At 37.2% G+C, this 19,610-nt stretch overlaps 1 protein-coding gene across 2 annotated transcripts in view; it reads right to left on the minus strand.

Annotated features, from left to right (window-relative positions):
* Nucleotides 1-19,610, minus strand: part of LOC146457838 (uncharacterized) — a 42,656-nt gene that overhangs the window by 1,184 nt on the left and 21,862 nt on the right. For both annotated transcript variants that reach the window (XM_085091499.1, XM_085091498.1), the window contains exons 26-42: nt 19,289-19,397; nt 17,861-18,202; nt 16,429-16,464; nt 16,088-16,202; nt 12,299-12,370; nt 10,512-10,583; nt 9,443-9,514; nt 9,201-9,272; nt 8,284-8,355; nt 7,764-7,835; nt 7,129-7,200; nt 6,072-6,143; nt 4,242-5,284; nt 3,492-3,652; nt 2,555-2,720; nt 1,693-1,753; nt 636-834 (exon numbers count right to left, since the gene is read on the minus strand). In XM_085091499.1, the coding sequence (XP_084947625.1) occupies nt 636-834; nt 1,693-1,753; nt 2,555-2,720; nt 3,492-3,652; nt 4,242-5,284; nt 6,072-6,143; nt 7,129-7,200; nt 7,764-7,835; nt 8,284-8,355; nt 9,201-9,272; nt 9,443-9,514; nt 10,512-10,583; nt 12,299-12,370; nt 16,088-16,202; nt 16,429-16,464; nt 17,861-18,202; nt 19,289-19,397 (2,808 nt within the window). The remainder of the gene's footprint in view (nt 1-635; nt 835-1,692; nt 1,754-2,554; nt 2,721-3,491; nt 3,653-4,241; nt 5,285-6,071; nt 6,144-7,128; nt 7,201-7,763; nt 7,836-8,283; nt 8,356-9,200; nt 9,273-9,442; nt 9,515-10,511; nt 10,584-12,298; nt 12,371-16,087; nt 16,203-16,428; nt 16,465-17,860; nt 18,203-19,288; nt 19,398-19,610) is intronic.

Raw genomic sequence — 19,610 nt, forward strand, 5'->3', positions numbered from 1 at the left:
AAGCTGGTCCAGCCAAAGGCTACAGCAATAAAAACATTGAAGATAAACGTTAGCTTTCACTAAAAATTCCAAAGGTTTTTTCCGGCCAGTTATCTGACCACTTCTCATCACACTGTGAAATTCCAAAAATTGCCAAGGACTCCTGCCCATTTGTCAGAAGGTTTCTCTGGAGGTTCTTTCAATGTTTTCAAGACATTTGAAGGTCAATTCAAAAGAGGTTCAAATTTCCCGTGAAGACACCAGGAACTGATAACCAAGGATACTCCGCAACTCAATGTAGAACGGTGTTCAAACTGTCTTTTTGTCTTAACAATGTATTTCTTTTTAATTAATTAGTTAAATATCCCTTCAGTGCCCTTAATAAATTATAAATTTCTTTAAGTTCTCTTACAACAGAAAAATTGATGCGCAGAAATTTTTTAACACGGCATTTTCGTGTTTAATTCTAATTTTAATGTTCACAAAACTTTAACAACTCTGACTTATTTATCTCGAGCTTAATAATTAATTTAAACAAAGAAAATAGTAAGCGTGATGGAAGTTTGGCGGTTTTAGATTGTGTTTTTAACAATTTAACGTTAATTTATTTCAAGGCTGGGGTTTCTTTAACCGGTAACTTTATGAATGGTACTCACTCCTTCATCAAAAGATACAAGAACACTGGATGGCCTGACGTCATTGTGACAAATTCCTATCTTGTGGAGATGCTCAATAGCTTTAATTACATCAACCATAACGCTCAGCAGTCCATTAAAGCCTGCTTCACAAATCCTGGCGTTTTCCTGCAGAAATTCCTCCAAAGTCGTGCTTGACACAAAGCTGAAGCAAATCAATCTAAAAGACGGAAATAAGAAAAAAATTTTTCAGTAAAATTTTGCACCTACAATTCCCCAGTTTTGAATTCCTGGATTCCCAGTACTTTCTAAACTCTCAAACGTCTTTTAGCCCTTTCTGGGTTGGGAATCTCTCTATTTTGGAAGACGGACACGCATTTTAAGATTTGTTTAATGAATGCATTTCAAATAGAGTTCCCAGATAACTTTTTAATTATTTTCAATGTGAGAAACCATGACATTTACCACTACAAAACTAGAAATAATGAGGACCTTATTTTGGAAAAAGTTTACTTATGATGCACCAAGCGCGTATTTTTCTACAAAGGTGCAAACATTTTTATTAATTCTTAGAATTTATAACTGTTTGAAACTTCCTTTTAATGTTACTATCCGAGAATATTTGTGATCTCCTTATATATATATTTTTTTCCAACAGGACCCGTATCGCAGTTTTCATCTTAAAACTTATGCAGCAATCCTGTATAAATATGCTTGAATTATTATTATTATTATTATTATTATTATTATTATTATTATTATTATTAAAGTGTCTTTTTTTCTAATTTAAAAATTAGATTATTGTCGAAAACGAGAAACTACGTAGGAAACAGTGTCCATTTTGCTTTGTTTCCTTGGTTGCCTCTTTTTCGTTGCCCTCGAAAGCAGTTTAAGAAACGTATTCTTGCTTTAAAAATATCGTAAACCAAGTAGAGACTTTACTTGCTAAGTCATGTTGGATAATGAATGTGTTTTTATATATACTTTTATATATAGGGAGTTTCCTTTATAAGATGACACTGAGAAAATTAGAGGCGGGTAACATATTAACGATGAAAATGCATTATTTAACACTTACAATCCATTGTTTTTCAAAGGTGGCATCTTGACTGTTTGAACATCTATGTTTAAAGCACAAACTAAAGAGGATGAAACACGAAAGTGGTTCGAATTATTTAAAATATAGCTGTTTGTTATCACCGAAGTATGAAATCCACATGTGTCCTCTTTCCTTCTCATGTTTTAGTTTGTTTAATGCGCCATTGTAAATTACTGTATATCCTTAATATATCCACAGTTCTTTAAATATTGGCAAATGTAGCGAAAGTTTAACAAAAAACGTTCTACTTTTAAAGGGTTATTACATTGCAATTATTGCATTGTCTCATAGTTAGTAGAGGGGGTCCCCTCTACTAACTATGATTGTATTTTATACACTTAATGTATGTTCCCGAGGGATACAGTTAGTTTCGTTTTCCCGAGAGTCCTGATTAGGCCTCGAGGGAAAACAAAACTAACTAGTTTCCCGAGGGACCATACATTAAGTGCTTTGTTATGTATTTAGACTTTCCCTTCAATAATTACAGCAAAACAAACAGACAAACAAAAAACCGAGAGGGCAACAACTGCAGAATTGTATCCCGGTCGGGATACATTTGTATTTGATCAGGGGCACGTGACCAAGAATCAACCAATCACAGTGCTCGTTTTGTTGAGTGAAAGTCTACGTATTGCATTAATGCCAGGACAGGAAGCGAAATGTATGAAATTCATGTGAATGAAACTGACAAAAAAGGAGCTGGTTAAGTTGCGAACATAACTTCGATGATCTCTCCTTTATAAATTCCAGGGGCATCATCAAGTCCGTGTGGTTATCTGCGCTGAATGCTGTTAGTTTTAGACATACATAACAACTGTAAGTGCACTAGTCACCCGTTTACCTTCTGAATGCCAGCGGTATTGCATAAGGTTGGGATGCTTGTCATGCTTGGCAATCTCACTTAAAACTTGTATTTCTCGATCCCAGTCTTTCTCCTTAGATCTTGTGAAGCGTTTTAACAAGCACATCTCGAGTATGTCGCTTTCTACCCAACAAGTGAGATATCCCTGAAAACAGTGGTGTTAATCGTTCTGAGGTACATAACTTAGTTGGAAAATCGTGGCCCTTACTGCTTACTACGTTCATGCTACTACCGAAACATGGTCACAGTGAACATGTTTGAACGAATGCATTTCTAAGTTTTGCCGTTTGCTTGATATTTTAAGCGAATAATACAGCTCGAAATTGCTATTGCATTCATTCTATGGTTAATCTGACTCACTAGTTAACCCTCGAGGTACTACCTCCCCCTGGGTCCCCAGCTGGCTTGTAAGGTAGTGTGAAACATATATAAGCATATGTCGATGATGGCTGCGCAATGCAGCGCCTGCCTGCTGTGAAGAGTTTTCATGGTGAAGCATATTTCATTCGTGATCATAGTAAAGATGAGACCGGTACAAACTTCAGACCGGTCTCAATAACTATGCTGGCCACTGTTTACAGTGCTCTGGAGAAACATCTGAGACCAGTGTGACTCAAATAACCCTGACCGGTGCATCTTCAGATCAGAGCCGTTTACATCTCGCTTTCTGTCTGTTCTTTCTGCTGTATAAAGAAGCAGATCACATAAATAGGGTACTTCTCGTTCTTGATTCACTATATCTCACGTTTGGTTGTATGTAAACTGTTGATGTCGGTCTCATAACTCTTATCAGTCTGAGCTACTTCCGGCGTCCTGTAATCGGTCCTTAATTTAAGTTTAGAACCTCTTGTGAACTTTACAGAACACAGAAATACCTGCACGGAGAAAGCTTTGGAAAGGTTGTTTTCATACTTACAATAGATTGAGCAGAGTGATGTTGATGGAATATGTTACACATCTCAATAATCTTAAGCTTAATATTTCCAGGGGAAGGTTTATCGTCAGGTAAATTAGGGGCCACGGATGACAGAGTAAAATCAAGGCCAGTGTCACTTTGATCCAGTCTGCTTCTTCTCTCTGAAAAATATTTTACCGATCAGTTAGATCATTATTGTTTTAGAATGGTTCCACTCGAAACAGCTTGCATACAGCTTGATGATAATAAGATGATACACTCTGATGCAACATTTTCATTTTTTGATCGAAGCCCGCTGTGATATACATTAGTTTACTCTGCAGCCTTTAATGGATCGTATACGTACTCTTAGATGAAGGACCTACTCTGCTATGTAAGCTATATTCGTAGCACCAAATGTGAAAATAGAAGATCACATCCTTTGATCTGAAATAGGGTAAACAAGAGTTTCAAGATGTAAGAAGCGGGCGGGCGCATCGAAAATTTGTACAACGGCCCATTGACAACATGGCTGCTGCATTCAAGGCCTAACTGAATTCTCTCATTTTAGCAAGAGAAGGTTTTGTAAATAGTTCAGAAACTAATGAAAAAGTGGGCCAAGGAATGCGCTCTGGATCGTGATCTGAGTGCTATTTCGCTATATTTTGATAATAATGTCAAAAAGGATAATGACAAAATTAACGACAAAAACGAAAAGACACTTGAGTGTCGATAGTCGTCAAGTTGTCGGTGGGCATCTTTCCATCTTACCTGCAGAACGAGACACATTCCTGCTTATAAATGTGTTCATGGTCTCCCTGATTGATTTCAACTTTTTTCTGGTGGTTGTTGTAGAAAATGTATAAAGGAGAGGATTAATGGAGGAATTCACTGGCAGAACAAATACGGCTATCCACACATAAACAAGCTGCTTTGGGTCATACAAATTGCCTGTTAAAGATAGTACTCCGATGATAATAACAGGCATCCAGCAAAAAAAGTCAGTTAAAATAATGAACATCATTTTTGCTGCCATCGATGTCTCCCGTCTAACGCTTGTTGATCTGACTGCTCCACCGACTCGCTTTGCAGTAATAAACATGGCGATGTAAGCTAAAAGCATAAACATGAAAGCCACGAAGTTAAAGGCAATGAAAAAAGACACAGAATATTCCCATCCAGCCGGCCTGTCAGAAGACAGCTGTAGAGGAAGACACACCGCTGAGCGGCCATAAAAGCCGAATCCAGTGTTATTATCAATAAAATAGGTGATACCCACTAGAGGCACTGTGGCTATCGCAATTCCCAGGAGCCACACAATCGAACACAGAAGGTACGTACGTTTGAGTGAAAGTCTCTTAAAGCGAAATGGAAATACAATGCATATGAGTCTATCAGCAGTAATGATCGTTAACATTGCCACAGAGACTTCACTTGATGCCATTGACAAAACACCTGCAAATTGGCACATCTGGCCTGTCCTCCACGAAAAGTCGTGTTTGAAATACTCCCCTTGCCACTGAACGTCTTTGATGGCTATAATTAGCAAATAGAGCCCCATGAGAAGATCTGATAATGCTAGATTTGTCAACAGAAACGAATGAACACGGTTGTCTTCTTTTAAAAAACTTCTCCAAGCGACGACAAAAATATTCCCAAAAAATGCCAAGATTCCAAGAATCCATATGAATACTTGAAGAGTTCCATTTTTCATCAGATCGTCACAGCTTGAAAAACCATCAGCAGGGGCTTGGCAATTCACTTTTGGAATGGTTTTAACAGCGTAGCAGCAATGGGTGAAATGATCCATCTTCCTGAAAAACAAAAAAAATAAATGAATTTTTAAAAATTACAATTTATTGCGCCCTTATTGGCTAATTTTAATTGTCAACGAAAGCACAGACATTCGCAACAAAAGATGGAAAGGTGACGCCACTGGTGAAAGTTTTGTCAGCCATTCTTTGTTTCAATCCAGCTGCTTTTTGTGTGGCAAGAATTCTACCTCAAAACTAAACTAATGTTTGAATGGGAAAATCGTCGAAATAATTCTGATGAAATCGAAAGAGCTAAATTGAAATTCTGAAGTGTTAAGCTGGGGTACAACTCAAATTTTAACGAGAGCTAACAGAGTCAGATTACGGGATATACACAATCAGACAATTAATGATCAGCGCGAACAGTTTACTTTTCTAAAGAAATGCCTTGGGAAGCTGGATTGTCTAATCTACTAAATGCTCCTCAAAAAGGACAAGAAACTCAACATGAACTCTCAATCTGACTCATTTAAAGGACAACTGTTTACCTCATAATTAACGTCCTCTGTATGTCACATTGTTCGTTAAATCACATGCAACTAAACTTTCGCATGCTTTTCACTATGTAACTAACCCGCATAATCGGACTTAAACGAATTTGAAAATGATGACATGGAGTCATCGAAACGTCATTCAACATTGCTATCACTTGTCTTTATTTTAAACTTATTAATTAATTAATTAATTAATTAATTAATTAATGACTACTGATTGACGTGCATTTCCTAGAGCCGATAATCGTGCATGCTGATCCTGCTGGTAATAGGTAAATCTTGTTATCACTTACAATCTTCGTAAGTTGCCCAGTACACGAAAGGTCTCAGGAGAGAAGTCCGCTATCTTGTTATTGTCTAGATACCTGCATGTTATGATCAGTGAAGCATTAACGTTAATTCTAAGTTAAACATGGTTTACCGTCAGCATGTTAGGTTATGCACCGCTTTCCATTCCCCTCTAAGTCATAAGGTGGTTTTGTAAACGAGGTCGGGAAAATGCAGGCGAGTCCCTTAACGGTACAGTATCGGCAGCAAGGCTGTCAATTGCCTTTTATTCCCTGATTTAGTTCCCAGAACAACTCTGCTCGACAGGAGGATTTATTTTAATACGTGGTTACAATTTTGTGTGAACCGATAGCATGGCATTAGAAATTAAACCTACGAATCAGGGTTAGGTTAAGGGTTAACGTTTGAAGAGAAAGTCACATTTTTGACCTACACGTATGGAGTGATTCCCTCATGTCGCCGGATATTGAGTTGAAGAACGTGGTTTAACTAATCTTCAAACTTTAATTTGCAACCGACGATAAGGGTGTGTGTTTGTGCATTTTCTGTGCATCGGTGTTGCAATATGTACGTTAGTTTTGGCGGAAGGCTGACTGCTGTCTGTGTAAACCTAAATTTTCTTGTTCTCAGTACTCTCTTGATTTTAATGTGGTTTTCCAACTGAAAAGATTAAATTGAACTAACTTTTAATTCAGGTTTATTACAAAGAGGATAGATTTTAATACGTGGTTACAATTTTGTGTGAACAGATAGCATGGCAAATTGAACTAACTTTTAATTCAGGTTTATTACAAAATGAACTTGTTCTATTCCCTTTTTGTTTGTGTTTTGTGTTATTGTTGTTATTTGTTGTTTGAATGCCAATAGTTGGTAAATGCATGCACTTATAAACCCGTGGTTATAAGGGCGAGTCCTATCACATTTTCAGCTGGTATGGCATCACAAAAACGTACAGTAGCAGAAGTCAGGCTATGTGCCACAGCGTTTTTTCGTAGGCACCCAACTTGGACGGAGGAAGGAAGAGTGCTTACCCATACCGAGCTACTGTCCTTGGTTACTTACATGGTCTCCAGAGATGAAAGCCCCTCGAAAGTAGACATGGATATTCTTTTTATCTTGTTATTGTTCAGGTACCTAAAGAGTCAGTAGATTGTCACTCACTACAATGCTAGTTACTCTGGTAAAGGCCTGTTTAAACTGTTTCAACATTTGCTTCAACATGCGTTCAACGCTTTGTTGAACCAAATGTGGGGGCGTTTGAACAGGTCGTTCAACATTGTTGAAAGTGTAATTTGTTGAAAGCTTGTTGAAAGTGTGTTGAATCAAATTTAAATTGTCCTAAATTGGTTTAAACTTTCATTCATCATCGATTCAACATTTCCTTTGTTCTTGAGAAAGTTGAAAGACGATGAAACCGTTTAAATACTCCGTTCATCCAACATTTGCCCAACATTCGTTCAACTTTTCTTGAACGAATGTTGGGCAAATGTTAGACTTGCTTACGCGCCAGGTCCATTCAAAGAGAAGCAAGCGAGCGACTTTGAGAAAGTCTAGGCAAATGTCGAAACCGTTTAAACGGGCCTTAACAGTTCAGTACAGATGAGTGTAAGGTACTGAAAGAATTTCTATGTCCAGTAGCTTGACGTAAATTAAGAAACAGCGAAGTGAGATATGACAGAAAAAAAATTCATACTTACAGTACTTTTAGAGTCTTTAAATCCATGAACAATCTATCAGGAATGCTTTCAATAAAATTGTCTTGGAGATAGCTATTAAAAAATAAAATAACAAACGGCAGATTTACGAAAGGGTTTAATGGAAATATTGATTGTATTTTTCCCACCACGTTTAGACAAAGGCATAACTGAGTAAAAGGGACAAAGTACTAAATACAAAGGACATACAAAACAGAATGGAAAGAAAAAATGACTAAGTGCTTAGACTAGTCGGCTTTTAAGTAGTTCGGTTTTATTTCAAACCGCTATTAAATCAGGTCAAACTTAGTTTCGAAGTTCAAACCTTTGTTTTTTAGGTAACCAGTCCTATATAATCTACTCAGTGAGTGTATTTATACGAACGCTTCAAAGCTTCTTTTATTTATAAATGACAGGTGTGCTCTACAGAGTATGAAGAACGTAATTTCACTCACAGCAGAAAGACTACACTGAAATAATCATGCGCAATCAATAAGTTATGGATGACAAGCAAACTACGTACAGGTATGTCAAATTACTTCTTTGACTGAACATGCCTCTCTCAAGAGTATTTATTTCGTTGGACCTCAAACTTCTGCCGAAAACAAAAACCATGGAAAACGTTAAGACATCGATATTTTAAAGCTAACAGAGAAAGTTAGTTATCAGCAAATTTGCTGAAGTTAGACTGACATCCTCGCATCCACATAGACCCACGTCAGCATTTGATAGCACTAAATTGCTTTGCGTGACATCAGCCGGAAAATGAAAATAGTCACAATGAATGAAAATACTTTGGTTCGACCAGTTCATCGCACAACAGTTTGCAGAATTGAATCCGACTGGCCCAAACTCAAGTTTTCATGGGTCATCTCATCATTAGACAGAAGTTTAGGAGCAGTCCAAACAACAGTTTATTCTTCTCACGCCAAAACCTTCTATTCGTGTTTCTGTAACCCTATAAAAACAAGGGAAATGTTTTCTATTTACTAATTGAGGGTTAAAAACTGAGTTGGGATTAAGAGCAAATCTAAACCCGGAAAGCGAAAACGTGTTCACCAGCGGAGAATAAGATGTAAAGGATTTTTTTTTCAACTGTACAGAAAAAGCGCAGTTAGCCGTCTGGACACGAAATCTGCTCAAGTCTCATGAATAACAGCAAGCAAATCCTTTTGTTACGTCCCCATGAGCTGCCATTTTGCGTTTGCCAAGCCAATGACAAAATTATTGCTTAGATAACAATTCCTAAATGACACAATCCTTTGAGTCCACCGTAATGAGTTAATTTGTAAAAGTTAATTTGCACTTTCAAGAAACACTATCAACTAAAAATAACAGGTAGTGTTCGTTTATATGTTTATATCACTTCTTCCCTACAACGTGGCAATAAATGCACGTGGCAGAAAAAGCAGATAACTTACAATCATGCTTTATACTCACAGAACACGGAGACTGGGCAGCTCACTAAAGGCTCCCTTTGGAATCACTGATAGAAGATTTTCTCCCAGGTCTCTGCGTTTGAGATTGAATGATTCAAAATATTTTCAACATTAGTTTTTACATACCTGTCTTTTTAGACTATAATAAGTAGAACTGACATCGGAGATACTGAGAGGTTGCTTTGTGTTGGTGAAATCAAACATGAAGATTAGAAATGAGTACATAAAACTGAAAATACTTACAAGACTTGTAAGCTGTCCAGACCAGAAAATACAAAGGGAGTTAATTTGCGGATAAAATTTCCAGTTAATTTTCTGAGGAATTAGAATGTAACATTAAAACGTTAGCTTCACATAAATGGCATCATAGGAGCCTTCTAAAATCAATTGTTGGGATGTTTGGTATTCATTAACTTTGAGTAAGATGATGAACTCGGAGCCTTAACCTCAGACATGTCGCATAGTACCTTCAGGTACTTTTGTTAAATGTCAATTTCTAAATCAAGAAAATGTAATAACGGTTTATCTGTTTCAGTTACCTCACTGAGAAATGTTTTCAGACATTTTCCAGTATCACTCGTGCATTTTGTGTACTTTCCTTAACACTCCATAAAAATAAGTTTTGATTCGTTTACTTTTGCTAACAAAAATCTGAACAAGGTCCGTGAGATTGTGACATTTATATGTTACAGATATTTTAAGAAAAGCATTAGATGTTTGTCTCAAATGCCACCAAGAATCATCTTAGAATGGTCGCAAATTCAGTTGCAAGTTTCTCGACTCATATCTTGAGACATGTTTCAGGAGTATAATCACTTTTAAAATCTGATAACATCATCTGTGTTGTAAGTAACAGTATCCCTTCCCGATGAGTGGAAGTGAACTTCACTGTCAAGAAAATATAGCATCGCCACATGATGATTCCTCAAAAAGTGTCCTGTTTGTGTCCTGCTTTATCAAGTTAGGTAGACTGTTATGGCTTGTGAAGTCCCAAACGAGTGATTAGCCATGCTTTGTAAGACGAGATATAGTTATACTCAAATTTCCCAGCTTGATCAGTTTATTGTTTGTCTTTTTTAGTAAACTCAGAAGTCATAGAAAGACGTAAATGGCGAGAAACATGAATGTAATGCAATCAACCAGCATAATATACACAAGTGTCCACCTTCGGATCGTCAATTAGACCATGACTTGTGCAAGAACATAAATAGGATCGGTAATAAATAATAATGAATTACATCAGGTACCATTTCACTGGTTAATTAACTGCCATTAATATTTCGAATATCATTAAAATGATTTCTCAACTTACATGCTTTTTAGCTCTTTCCTATCCTGAAATGAATAGTCCGCCAAAACCAGAATCACATTGTGACTGATATCTCTGGTAGGTAAGGAAAAAAGTTGGGGAATATTTCATAACTCGCAGAAAACCATGAAAGGTTACGTTAAAGCAAACCGATGGTAGTCAGATGTCAGATGAAGTAAACAAACCAGCGTCCTTGGGAATCTGAATCCTAAATTTACTTGAAATTTCAAGGAACATGCTCGACTCTCCGCTTATACTATCAAAATGGTTTCACCTTTGGGGTGTGAAATACAAATGAGGTCACCGATGTCTGCCATGCTGTTGACTATAGAGTGTCCGTATGTAAACTAAATTTGCTTCAAACTCTCATGAAACAAACATCCTAACGATCTCTAACGAAATTTCGTCTAAAAGACAAACACTGCATTTTATCGCCACTGTTAGCAGGAAAAGACCCATGTTGTGTGTCAGTTGTTTACTCTTTTGTGTTCGATTCATGGCAGAGTAGCCAGGCCAGGCATCCTGTTGATCATCTTCCGGCTCACTGAGTGTACTCGACCTTATTCTCCGTTTTGTCCCCCATTATTTTGACGTTGAGATTCATGTTCATACCGGTTCTCTATCCCCATTTTATTCCATTTCGCGTTAATTTTGCAATGCACCTTTTTAGTTACCAGTTTCATTTCCCAGTTTTTTTTAGTAACCTAGGAATTTCATATGTTTGCCACTTAAGTGAAAAACAGTTACAGGGTTGAATATGTATGTTTTGATGTGTAGTCAAAACTGCAAATTTAAAACCTTTTCAGACCCACAAGGCTGCAAAATAATCCACTGTTTTAACAACAAAACAAAGCAGAGATCCACGATGGGTTGTAGTAAGTGTAACGGAGTGCAGACAGAAGAAAAAAAACATCATTCGTATGGATAAGGGGCTAAGTTTATAAAGAAACTATGTTGCTGTATCGGTGGGGAGTGGAAACGAATGTTTGGTCTTATCAACAGTTCATAAAGTAATTTGCATAAAGTGCATTTTATATATAATGTTTTCACCGGAAAATTTATGGACAAGAGAATTGAATTTCAAGCGCCTGGTTAGTGTCTGTGTATAACGGTAAGGTTTTAACGATGCGTGCCAAAACAAGGTCTAAGTAATTAGAAATAAGCTCGGTGGGGCAGCTGTAAGCGGAAACAATTAGTCGGCCTGGGTTTTTAGGTTTGTGAATTCTAGGTTTAGTAGCCTATGTACGATCCGACAATCAACCTGATAGTTTTAAACGCGCGCGCGCACGATACAGAACTTTCCCTTTCTTAAAATCGCTGATTTTATGATTACGTGCACCTCCGATAAAAAAGTGACACATTGGTGAGACAGGAAGGAGACTAGGTGACCGATTTTGCGCACATCTGCGAGACGTTGAAAGAAATGACAAAGACGCATCCAAACCAATCGCTCGACACTTTAACCTGTCTAACCATTCATGTCTAGGCAAACCATCATGGTAACACAGAAAACCGCAAATTCATCTTCCAAATCGGCACTCTTCAGTAATCCTCCTCGAATCAACGAGCGCTTTTCATTCCACTAAGTTGTTCTTGTTCACCACATTACCATGCTCCCCGACCATTAGCGTAGCTCCACTGCTCACTATATAAACACATGCAACTAATAATTCCCTTATTCGATCTGACGAAGGCCTAACACTCCAAACGTCAGCACTCGATTCTCCTTACGGGGCCAAGTTAAGTTACCTTATCAACTCTGTTGATAAAACCAAATGTTCAGTACTCACATGTACTCCAAAAGTGGCAGTTTTGATAAGGCCTTTTCTTGAATCTGGCTTATTCTGTTATTCGCAAATAGTCTGAAAGATAGAAAACATCCTTTAGGCTGCGATTACTTGACATCGTTAAGGTAACATACTTAATTTAACGTGGGAAACATACGCTTAGCTGTAGTTCAGTACAACCTGCACCAGCTAGTTTAAAAATATGCCACGATTAAAAAATAAATGATAAAACATCAATCAGACAACAAGAGACAATAAAAATTAGGAAACTATATTAATAGAATAAAACTATTGCAGGATAAGAAAGCAAGTAGATATTCACAAAATGCTACTTTATCTGAGATATCGACTCGTTTTCTAAAAATTTTCTAAACATTTTATAATCCGTTGACGCTCTAATTGCATTTGGTAAGCTATTCCAAAGCCTGGGCGCCTGATAACGCCAGTCCAAACCTAGTTAACCTTTGGCATTGTTAGAATGTTTTTCCTCTTAAGGCATATGTCGTTTCCCTTGGTGATATCAACTCCCTCAGACTTTCTGGGTTTGCACTGTGATTCAAATTTGATAAATTGTACAAAGGATTTTATGTAGCCTGTGTTCCAATAATATTCTTCTACCTAAGACACTGAGCAGTTCGTATGTTTGTCTCTTGAAATGAAACGAACAGCTCTTTCGTTTACTTTTTCCAATTTGTCAGCCGAACTCTTGTTACAGAAATGCTAAGTCTGTGTACAGTAATCGAAATGTGGACCAATAAATGACATGTAAATACTCTTTCTTATTTCATAAGTGAGTATATTTCTCATTATCGCTTTAAAAACTGCAACCCGTCGAGACATTTTCCTGCAAATATTAGAAACTTGTTTATCGAATTTCAACATATCGTCGACAGTAACTCCCAGAATCTCTAGCGTATCGCTATTTAGAATAATCGTTCAGGATTAACTTGTCTTTTCCCCAGTACCATCGCCTCAACCTCGTTCCCAGCGTCTCGCCTCTTCTCGTCCCAGGGAGCGAGAGAGGGAAGACGTGAAGAAGAGAAACCCTGGGAACGAGGTTGCCATCGCCTGACAATTAGAATGGTTTCTTTTCATACCATTTTCCAAAGACCATTTCTCTACGTATGTCATGTCAGAGATAGAAGATAAACAAAGGCTCCTGTGAGCCAACTCGTGAATGCAGATGACCCATCAGTAATTGAAATTTAGACGGCTACGGAAACTTCCTTGAAAGCTAAAAGAAATTATATCTTTAACCGATTATGTAACGAAAAATAACCATTGTTGTACTATGAAAATGATTGTCAAATTATTCTCTACAGATTGAATAAAAAATAAGATTATTCTGATGCGCCGATTAAAAAAAATCACGTGCTTTTTTATTCAAAGTTCATGAAAGCACGCCATGTGCAGCTACGTCATGCATATTCGTGTCCGATAGTCCGGGGCTACTGGATTTTGCGATCGGGCTAGTGGATTCTGACCATCACTTGCCTATCGGGCAAGTGAAGTTTTTTTGGGAATCAAAATTACAAAATTACTGTAGGGCATACTTTTTTTTAACTTCCGGGTAGATTTGTGTTTTTCAAGCCGATCTCACAAAAGGGAAATCTGTTCAACAAAGTATCGCATTACATTTCATGCCCGACATAAATGCGTAAAATTTTTCCTTTGGAGTTTAGTCCACGCAATCCTCAAGTAAAAGTAATGAAATATGACAAGCTCTTGCCAAATAAGAATTATTTATCGACCGCGTCCTTTTGCTTTTCCATAAATTACCAGTTGTAAATTGCGAAAATGAAACATTTTTCCCTTTGAAACCTCTATGAAAGCTGACAAGATCTTAAAGTGTTCATTTCACCAGAAATTTGCATAATTTTGTTTACGACGTCACTGATGCGTGACAAGGCACGTTCCGCTTTCGCGTGAAAACTGACAGCAAAACTAGTTTTTTTAGCAAACTAATCTACTTGATGTAATACTTTTGTATGAGAAGAAAAAAATATGATGAAAGATGTCGAGTTTTCATGTATGCAAAAAGTTATGATTAGCAATGAACTTTTCAGTTAATAAGAGTGCTTCTTTCAGCTGAAGACATTTTCTGGCGGGAAATATGTTTTGGCGGCAAAATTTCAAGTTGCGCAACGCAATATCACGCATTCTTTCTGACTAAAACGATTCAGCTAGTTCAATCGCGAAGTGAGGATAGGTTAAAAAATCGGTGAGGCCTACAATAAATAAGGCCATTAGTGCTAAAGGTAAAAGCTCTAAAAAGCGTCCTGTTTATTCAAAGTCCATGCCGATAATTACTTTTATATTAAATTATTTTTAAATATTATTATTTCTAAATTAAATTATTTTTAATTCTTAAAAGAAACCGCACTTTGTGGAAAAAAAAAAAAAAAACCCTATAACTTTGCTCAGATTCAACGAAAAATCTCCATCCTTACATTAAAATGATTGTCAAATTATTCTCTACAGAATGAATAAGAGAATTCTGATGCGTCGTGAAAAAAATTTTCACGTTTTTTTTTTTTTTTAATCCCCGGACTTTCTGAAAAAGTGAAAAAACTTGTAACTTTGCTCAGATTTAACGAAAAATCTCCATTCTTGCACTAAATGATCGTCAAATTATTCTCTACATATTGAATAAGAAAATCCTGATGTGCCGTGAACAAAAAATGTTCGCGTGTTTTTTCCACTAATTGAATTAAAAACTCATTCACTGCGAACGCCCGAAAGTTAACGACAGAACCGACCAACCAACCAACCAACCAACCAACCAACCAACCAAGTCAACAGTCAGCCATCGCTATAACTCGTTCATTGCGCATGCGCGCATTCAGTATTGCACAGGCAGATCGACCACTGGTCCACTTTTTGTCCAAACTGTCGCTCATAATTGAGTGTACTATACAGTATATACGATATAAACTGGCTATAAATGCGATATCAAGTTAATATGGGGACAGTTCGGAGACGAGAACAGTCTTAGCACATAACCAACGTACCTATTGAACCAAGCACTGAGTAAACGCGACACTTCATGACATGATGACATGATTTACTAACGGTGATAAGTACCGTGGGTCACAATTCGCGGCTCGAGAAGAATCGTGTCATGACATAATCAAAACAACAGCTCTTCAATAAAACGATTAACAGAAAAACACCCTTGAATTGCGTGGCACTTTGGTACGTACTAGCAGGAAAGTGTTCAGTTACATAAAACATAAACAACAAGTACCATGAGAATGATGCATTATTCAGTAACGAGACAGGCAAACTCAAAACTCACGTTACATCACATTTTCTTTCATTGTGCATATGCCACTCATTGACATTCCAATCCTGGCAGTATGCAGGATGTTTGCCCCATGAACCTAGTTTTTATGGCCTCCCACGAGTCTCCTGTAGCTCAGTGGTAGAGCATCCGAACTAGTAATTGGAAGGTCTTAGGTTCAACTCCTGATAGGAGCACGCGAAATTTCTTTTTCCGAGTTTGCCTGTGTCATTACTGAATAATACACCATTCTCATTTGTTCACCAGGCTTAAAATATTACATCACATTTCCTTTCAACAAGTGCCATGTTTCGGATATGGTTTCCAAAGGCGTCGGGCTTGGCTTTTCATCAGTGGAAAAAACAAGTTCGTTGAATCCGGTGTGCTCTTCAATAACCTTACAACAACTCAGTGGAAGGCAAAGAAAATACCGTTCAATTTTACAGAAAATGGGATTTAGCGTTATAATTTAAATTAATAATAAAACATCTACGGAGCACTGAACTTACAAAGCCGTCGTGTAGGAGGGCATGTTCTTTGGTACAGTTCGTAGTTCATAACCTTGGATTGCAAACTTCTTGGGATTGTCGCTGATCTTAAAGCACGAGCACCCTGAGGGACAGTCTAAAGTCAACAAATAAGATTGTTGTCAACACTAATGCTTACATGTAAAGTAACCTATTTTCAGCGAAGTGATCCCTCTCTCTCTCTGCTCTGCTCCTTAGTTTTCTTTCTCCCCATTATATATTAAAATAGTGTTTCAAATCCCTGGATGGATTGGAAACCTGAAATAACTTTTTGAGTATTTCAGATTCCGTAAGAAAAATCTGAAAGCACGAAGTTTGATTACCTCTTTTATCGGCACATGTCTTGTCTTCAGTTTGTTCTATTGTAAAATAGAAGCAAGATTATAAGCATTACAGAAATAATGTGAAGTCTCGCTCTGAAACAAATAGCAAGACACTTGAAACTGTAACAGTAAAAAACGAAAAAAAAACTAAGATTTTCATGAAATATAATTTTCTTGAAAAGAAATAGCGACTTAAGCTTTTCTCCTCTTGGACCTACAGTTGGCAAAGGGCAATTTATTTGGGCCAATATTTCAACTAGTACCACTAGACGGTCTTCTTCATGGCCAGAGCTACAACGAGAGAAAAATAAAGGCTCTTAAAAGTTTAAATTTGAACGTAAATATAAATAGTTAGTGGTTAACTAGTGTACATGACATGGCGTATGTAACTGTTCATAAGATAAATGTAGGTGAAGAAGTTAAAAAAGACAAGTAATGATTCACGACTAACGTTCGGCCGCTCTCAAATTTTCGCCGGGACCCGTTGTTGTTGGGTTGTTATTCCAGAGGAATTAACCTCATGTCTGTAACACAGTTACTCGGGAAGTGGACGTGCGTATTCTACTTCGTCATTGGAGTGATTAGGATTGTTAATGGCTTGTGTGTATTCTTTCAAGTGTTCACGAAGCTTGCGTTTAGTTTCTCCCATGTACTGTTTTTTTACATCTCAGGCATTCAATCATATACGTCACATTAGTTGATTTTCATGTGTTGTTTGATTTGCCTCCTGTGTTACCACTAAATGTGTATGGTGTTCTTCCATCATCGATATGTGGGCAAGCCAAACAGCCATGTTTGGAGTTTGCAGCGAAATGTGCGAGGGGTTGTCTTCGGTGTCCTGTTAGGATTTTTTAGTTTAGCACGAACCAGGAAGTAGCAAAGGTTAGGAGAGTGACAGTAGGCGACGACAGGTGTTTCTATGAAAAATTCACTAAGGAATAGAGAATGGGTTGTTTCCTGTGGAGTATTTTGTGGATGTTGGGTAGAGGTGGATTATCGGTGATAATAAATGGGACTCTGTTAGTTTCCTTGGTATCAATACGGGTATATTCTTTTAACGCTTTATTCCTAAATATTTGTTTCACCCTAGGAATTTGTCATTTAATAAAGTAATCTTTATGCCCTCGTTTTGTTAAGAAGTTTAGAACCGTTATTTTCTCTCATTCAACTCTGGCCCTGTACTACTTAAAATATTGGTCCAAATAAATAAGCCTTTATTGTAGTGTCTGCCCTGCAATCAGTTTGGTTTATTTACACGTGAAAGGAAGTCTGGCACGATCATTTTTACTACAAGAAATCCGGCAATGAAAAGTATTCAGAACAGTTTATTTGTGCGTCTTTTTTTAAAATTAATATTTCAATCTTCACGTACTTTTTGTACCGGATGATATCATATTTCACAATTTTCACTAATATACGATCTTGAACGCACCTCTAAAGGAGTAGTGCAGATTGAAGCCAGTTCTTTGAATGTCTTTGTCAGATTTGAAAGTAATGAGCATTGTATTGCCAGATGATTCAATAATTCCAGGAATGTTCCCTCCACAAAATCTCCCCAAGCTTCCTTCGCTTGGTTTCTGGCCATCGATTATTTCCAGGAAATCATTTGCACAGCGGGGATCATATTCCAGTTGAAAGTCAAGAAGCTTAAGGCGCACCACGTGGCCAACTGGTGCAGTGATAAACCAGTTGCAATGGGAGTTAGGTGGGTAGTACCCCGGATGATAAGGTGATGAGATGAAAGCAGATGACGTCACAAGGTTTTCACTGCATGCTAAACAAATCAAAAATGAATGAGATTAGAATAACATAATCCCATCTTTGTTTACGAACTGGTCCTGGTTAGGATAAAAGGCCTGATATAGATTTATTACGCTATACACTGTTTTTTAATAAGATTTTTTTTATAAAGACGTTGAGGCTGAGATTGACCAAAATTTTAAAAAAATTTTGAACATACATTCAAAATTTAAATTTGGCAAGACGACAGCGACAAGACATTGACATGGTTGAGGGATGCCAGATCTTGTGCAGACCTGGATCAGTAATATATTTGAGAAAATAAATTATAGACGACAAGACTGATCCTTTTAACACGGCAGTAATAAGGACGGAAACAAAGAAGTTATATAAACGGAGAAACATGTATGTGTAAAGATTGCTTTGTTTTCGTCCTTTTCATTGCAGTAAGGATCCGCCCTGCCATCTATAATTTATTATCCTAAGAACGTAAACCAGGCTGAGAGTTAATTGGGAACGTTTTTATTTTAAAATGAGCTGTGTGAATGCCGGTGAATAAAATGTAAGTTGATACTACATTACAGCAAATAATGCTTTTTGATAGGTTCCTGATCTCACGCGCGCATTGATTTATGGAAATACTATTTAGGCAACTTAAAAACATCTTAAGAACGTTTTCAGGCTCAAATTGCCAAAAAATACGAACGCTCAGCAAAGAAAAAATGGGTGTAATTGCAGTTACAGGATTAAGTTTTTTTTGCAATTTTAGCAAGAAACACATCTCAGAAAACTCATTTGCAAGAAAAGAACTGAATTTCATTTAAAAGCACATTATCGCATGAAAAAAACTGTACTATCAAGTTGCTTTTTGTTACTCAACATATTGTTTATTAAGTTCGATTATCGCAAGATTATCAATGGAATAAAATTGTTCAGAATTTTTTTCTTAGAGAGGGGATTTATCTCAGCAATATAGAATAGCATCTGAGTGCGTTTTACAGTGTTGCAGAACATTGCACTGAATTACGCTACAGTTCAGATTACTTCAGTTGCCAAGCTTGTGATGATTAGTACGGCAATTTCGTCAGTATGATTTTTAAAAGAAGCAAAGAAACATCACCTTGTCTGTCAGCTAAGGATGGTTTAGCATCACAGTAACCATCAGTCCAAGACAACCCTCCAACGGCTATGTAACCGGGCAGATTTTCCAGGACTCCTTTGATGACGACCTATAAAATGGAGTGTTTTAAGATGGCATCTTTATGGCAGCAACTTCGTTTCATTTCTCTCTTTTTTCAATATTTTGGAATGCTAGTGGGCTTTAAATGACAACGAGGAAAAGAAGGAACTCAAGGAAACCAAGCACCCAAGTACAGACAACTGTCGCCTTGCGGACACCTCGTTATTACGGACAGCAGCTGAAACCCCGGCAAAATAAATTA

Source organism: Pavona decussata, unplaced genomic scaffold (genome assembly GCF_977016875.1).
Source record: "Pavona decussata unplaced genomic scaffold, jaPavDecu1.1 SCAFFOLD_237, whole genome shotgun sequence".
NCBI lineage: Eukaryota > Metazoa > Cnidaria > Anthozoa > Scleractinia > Agariciidae > Pavona > Pavona decussata.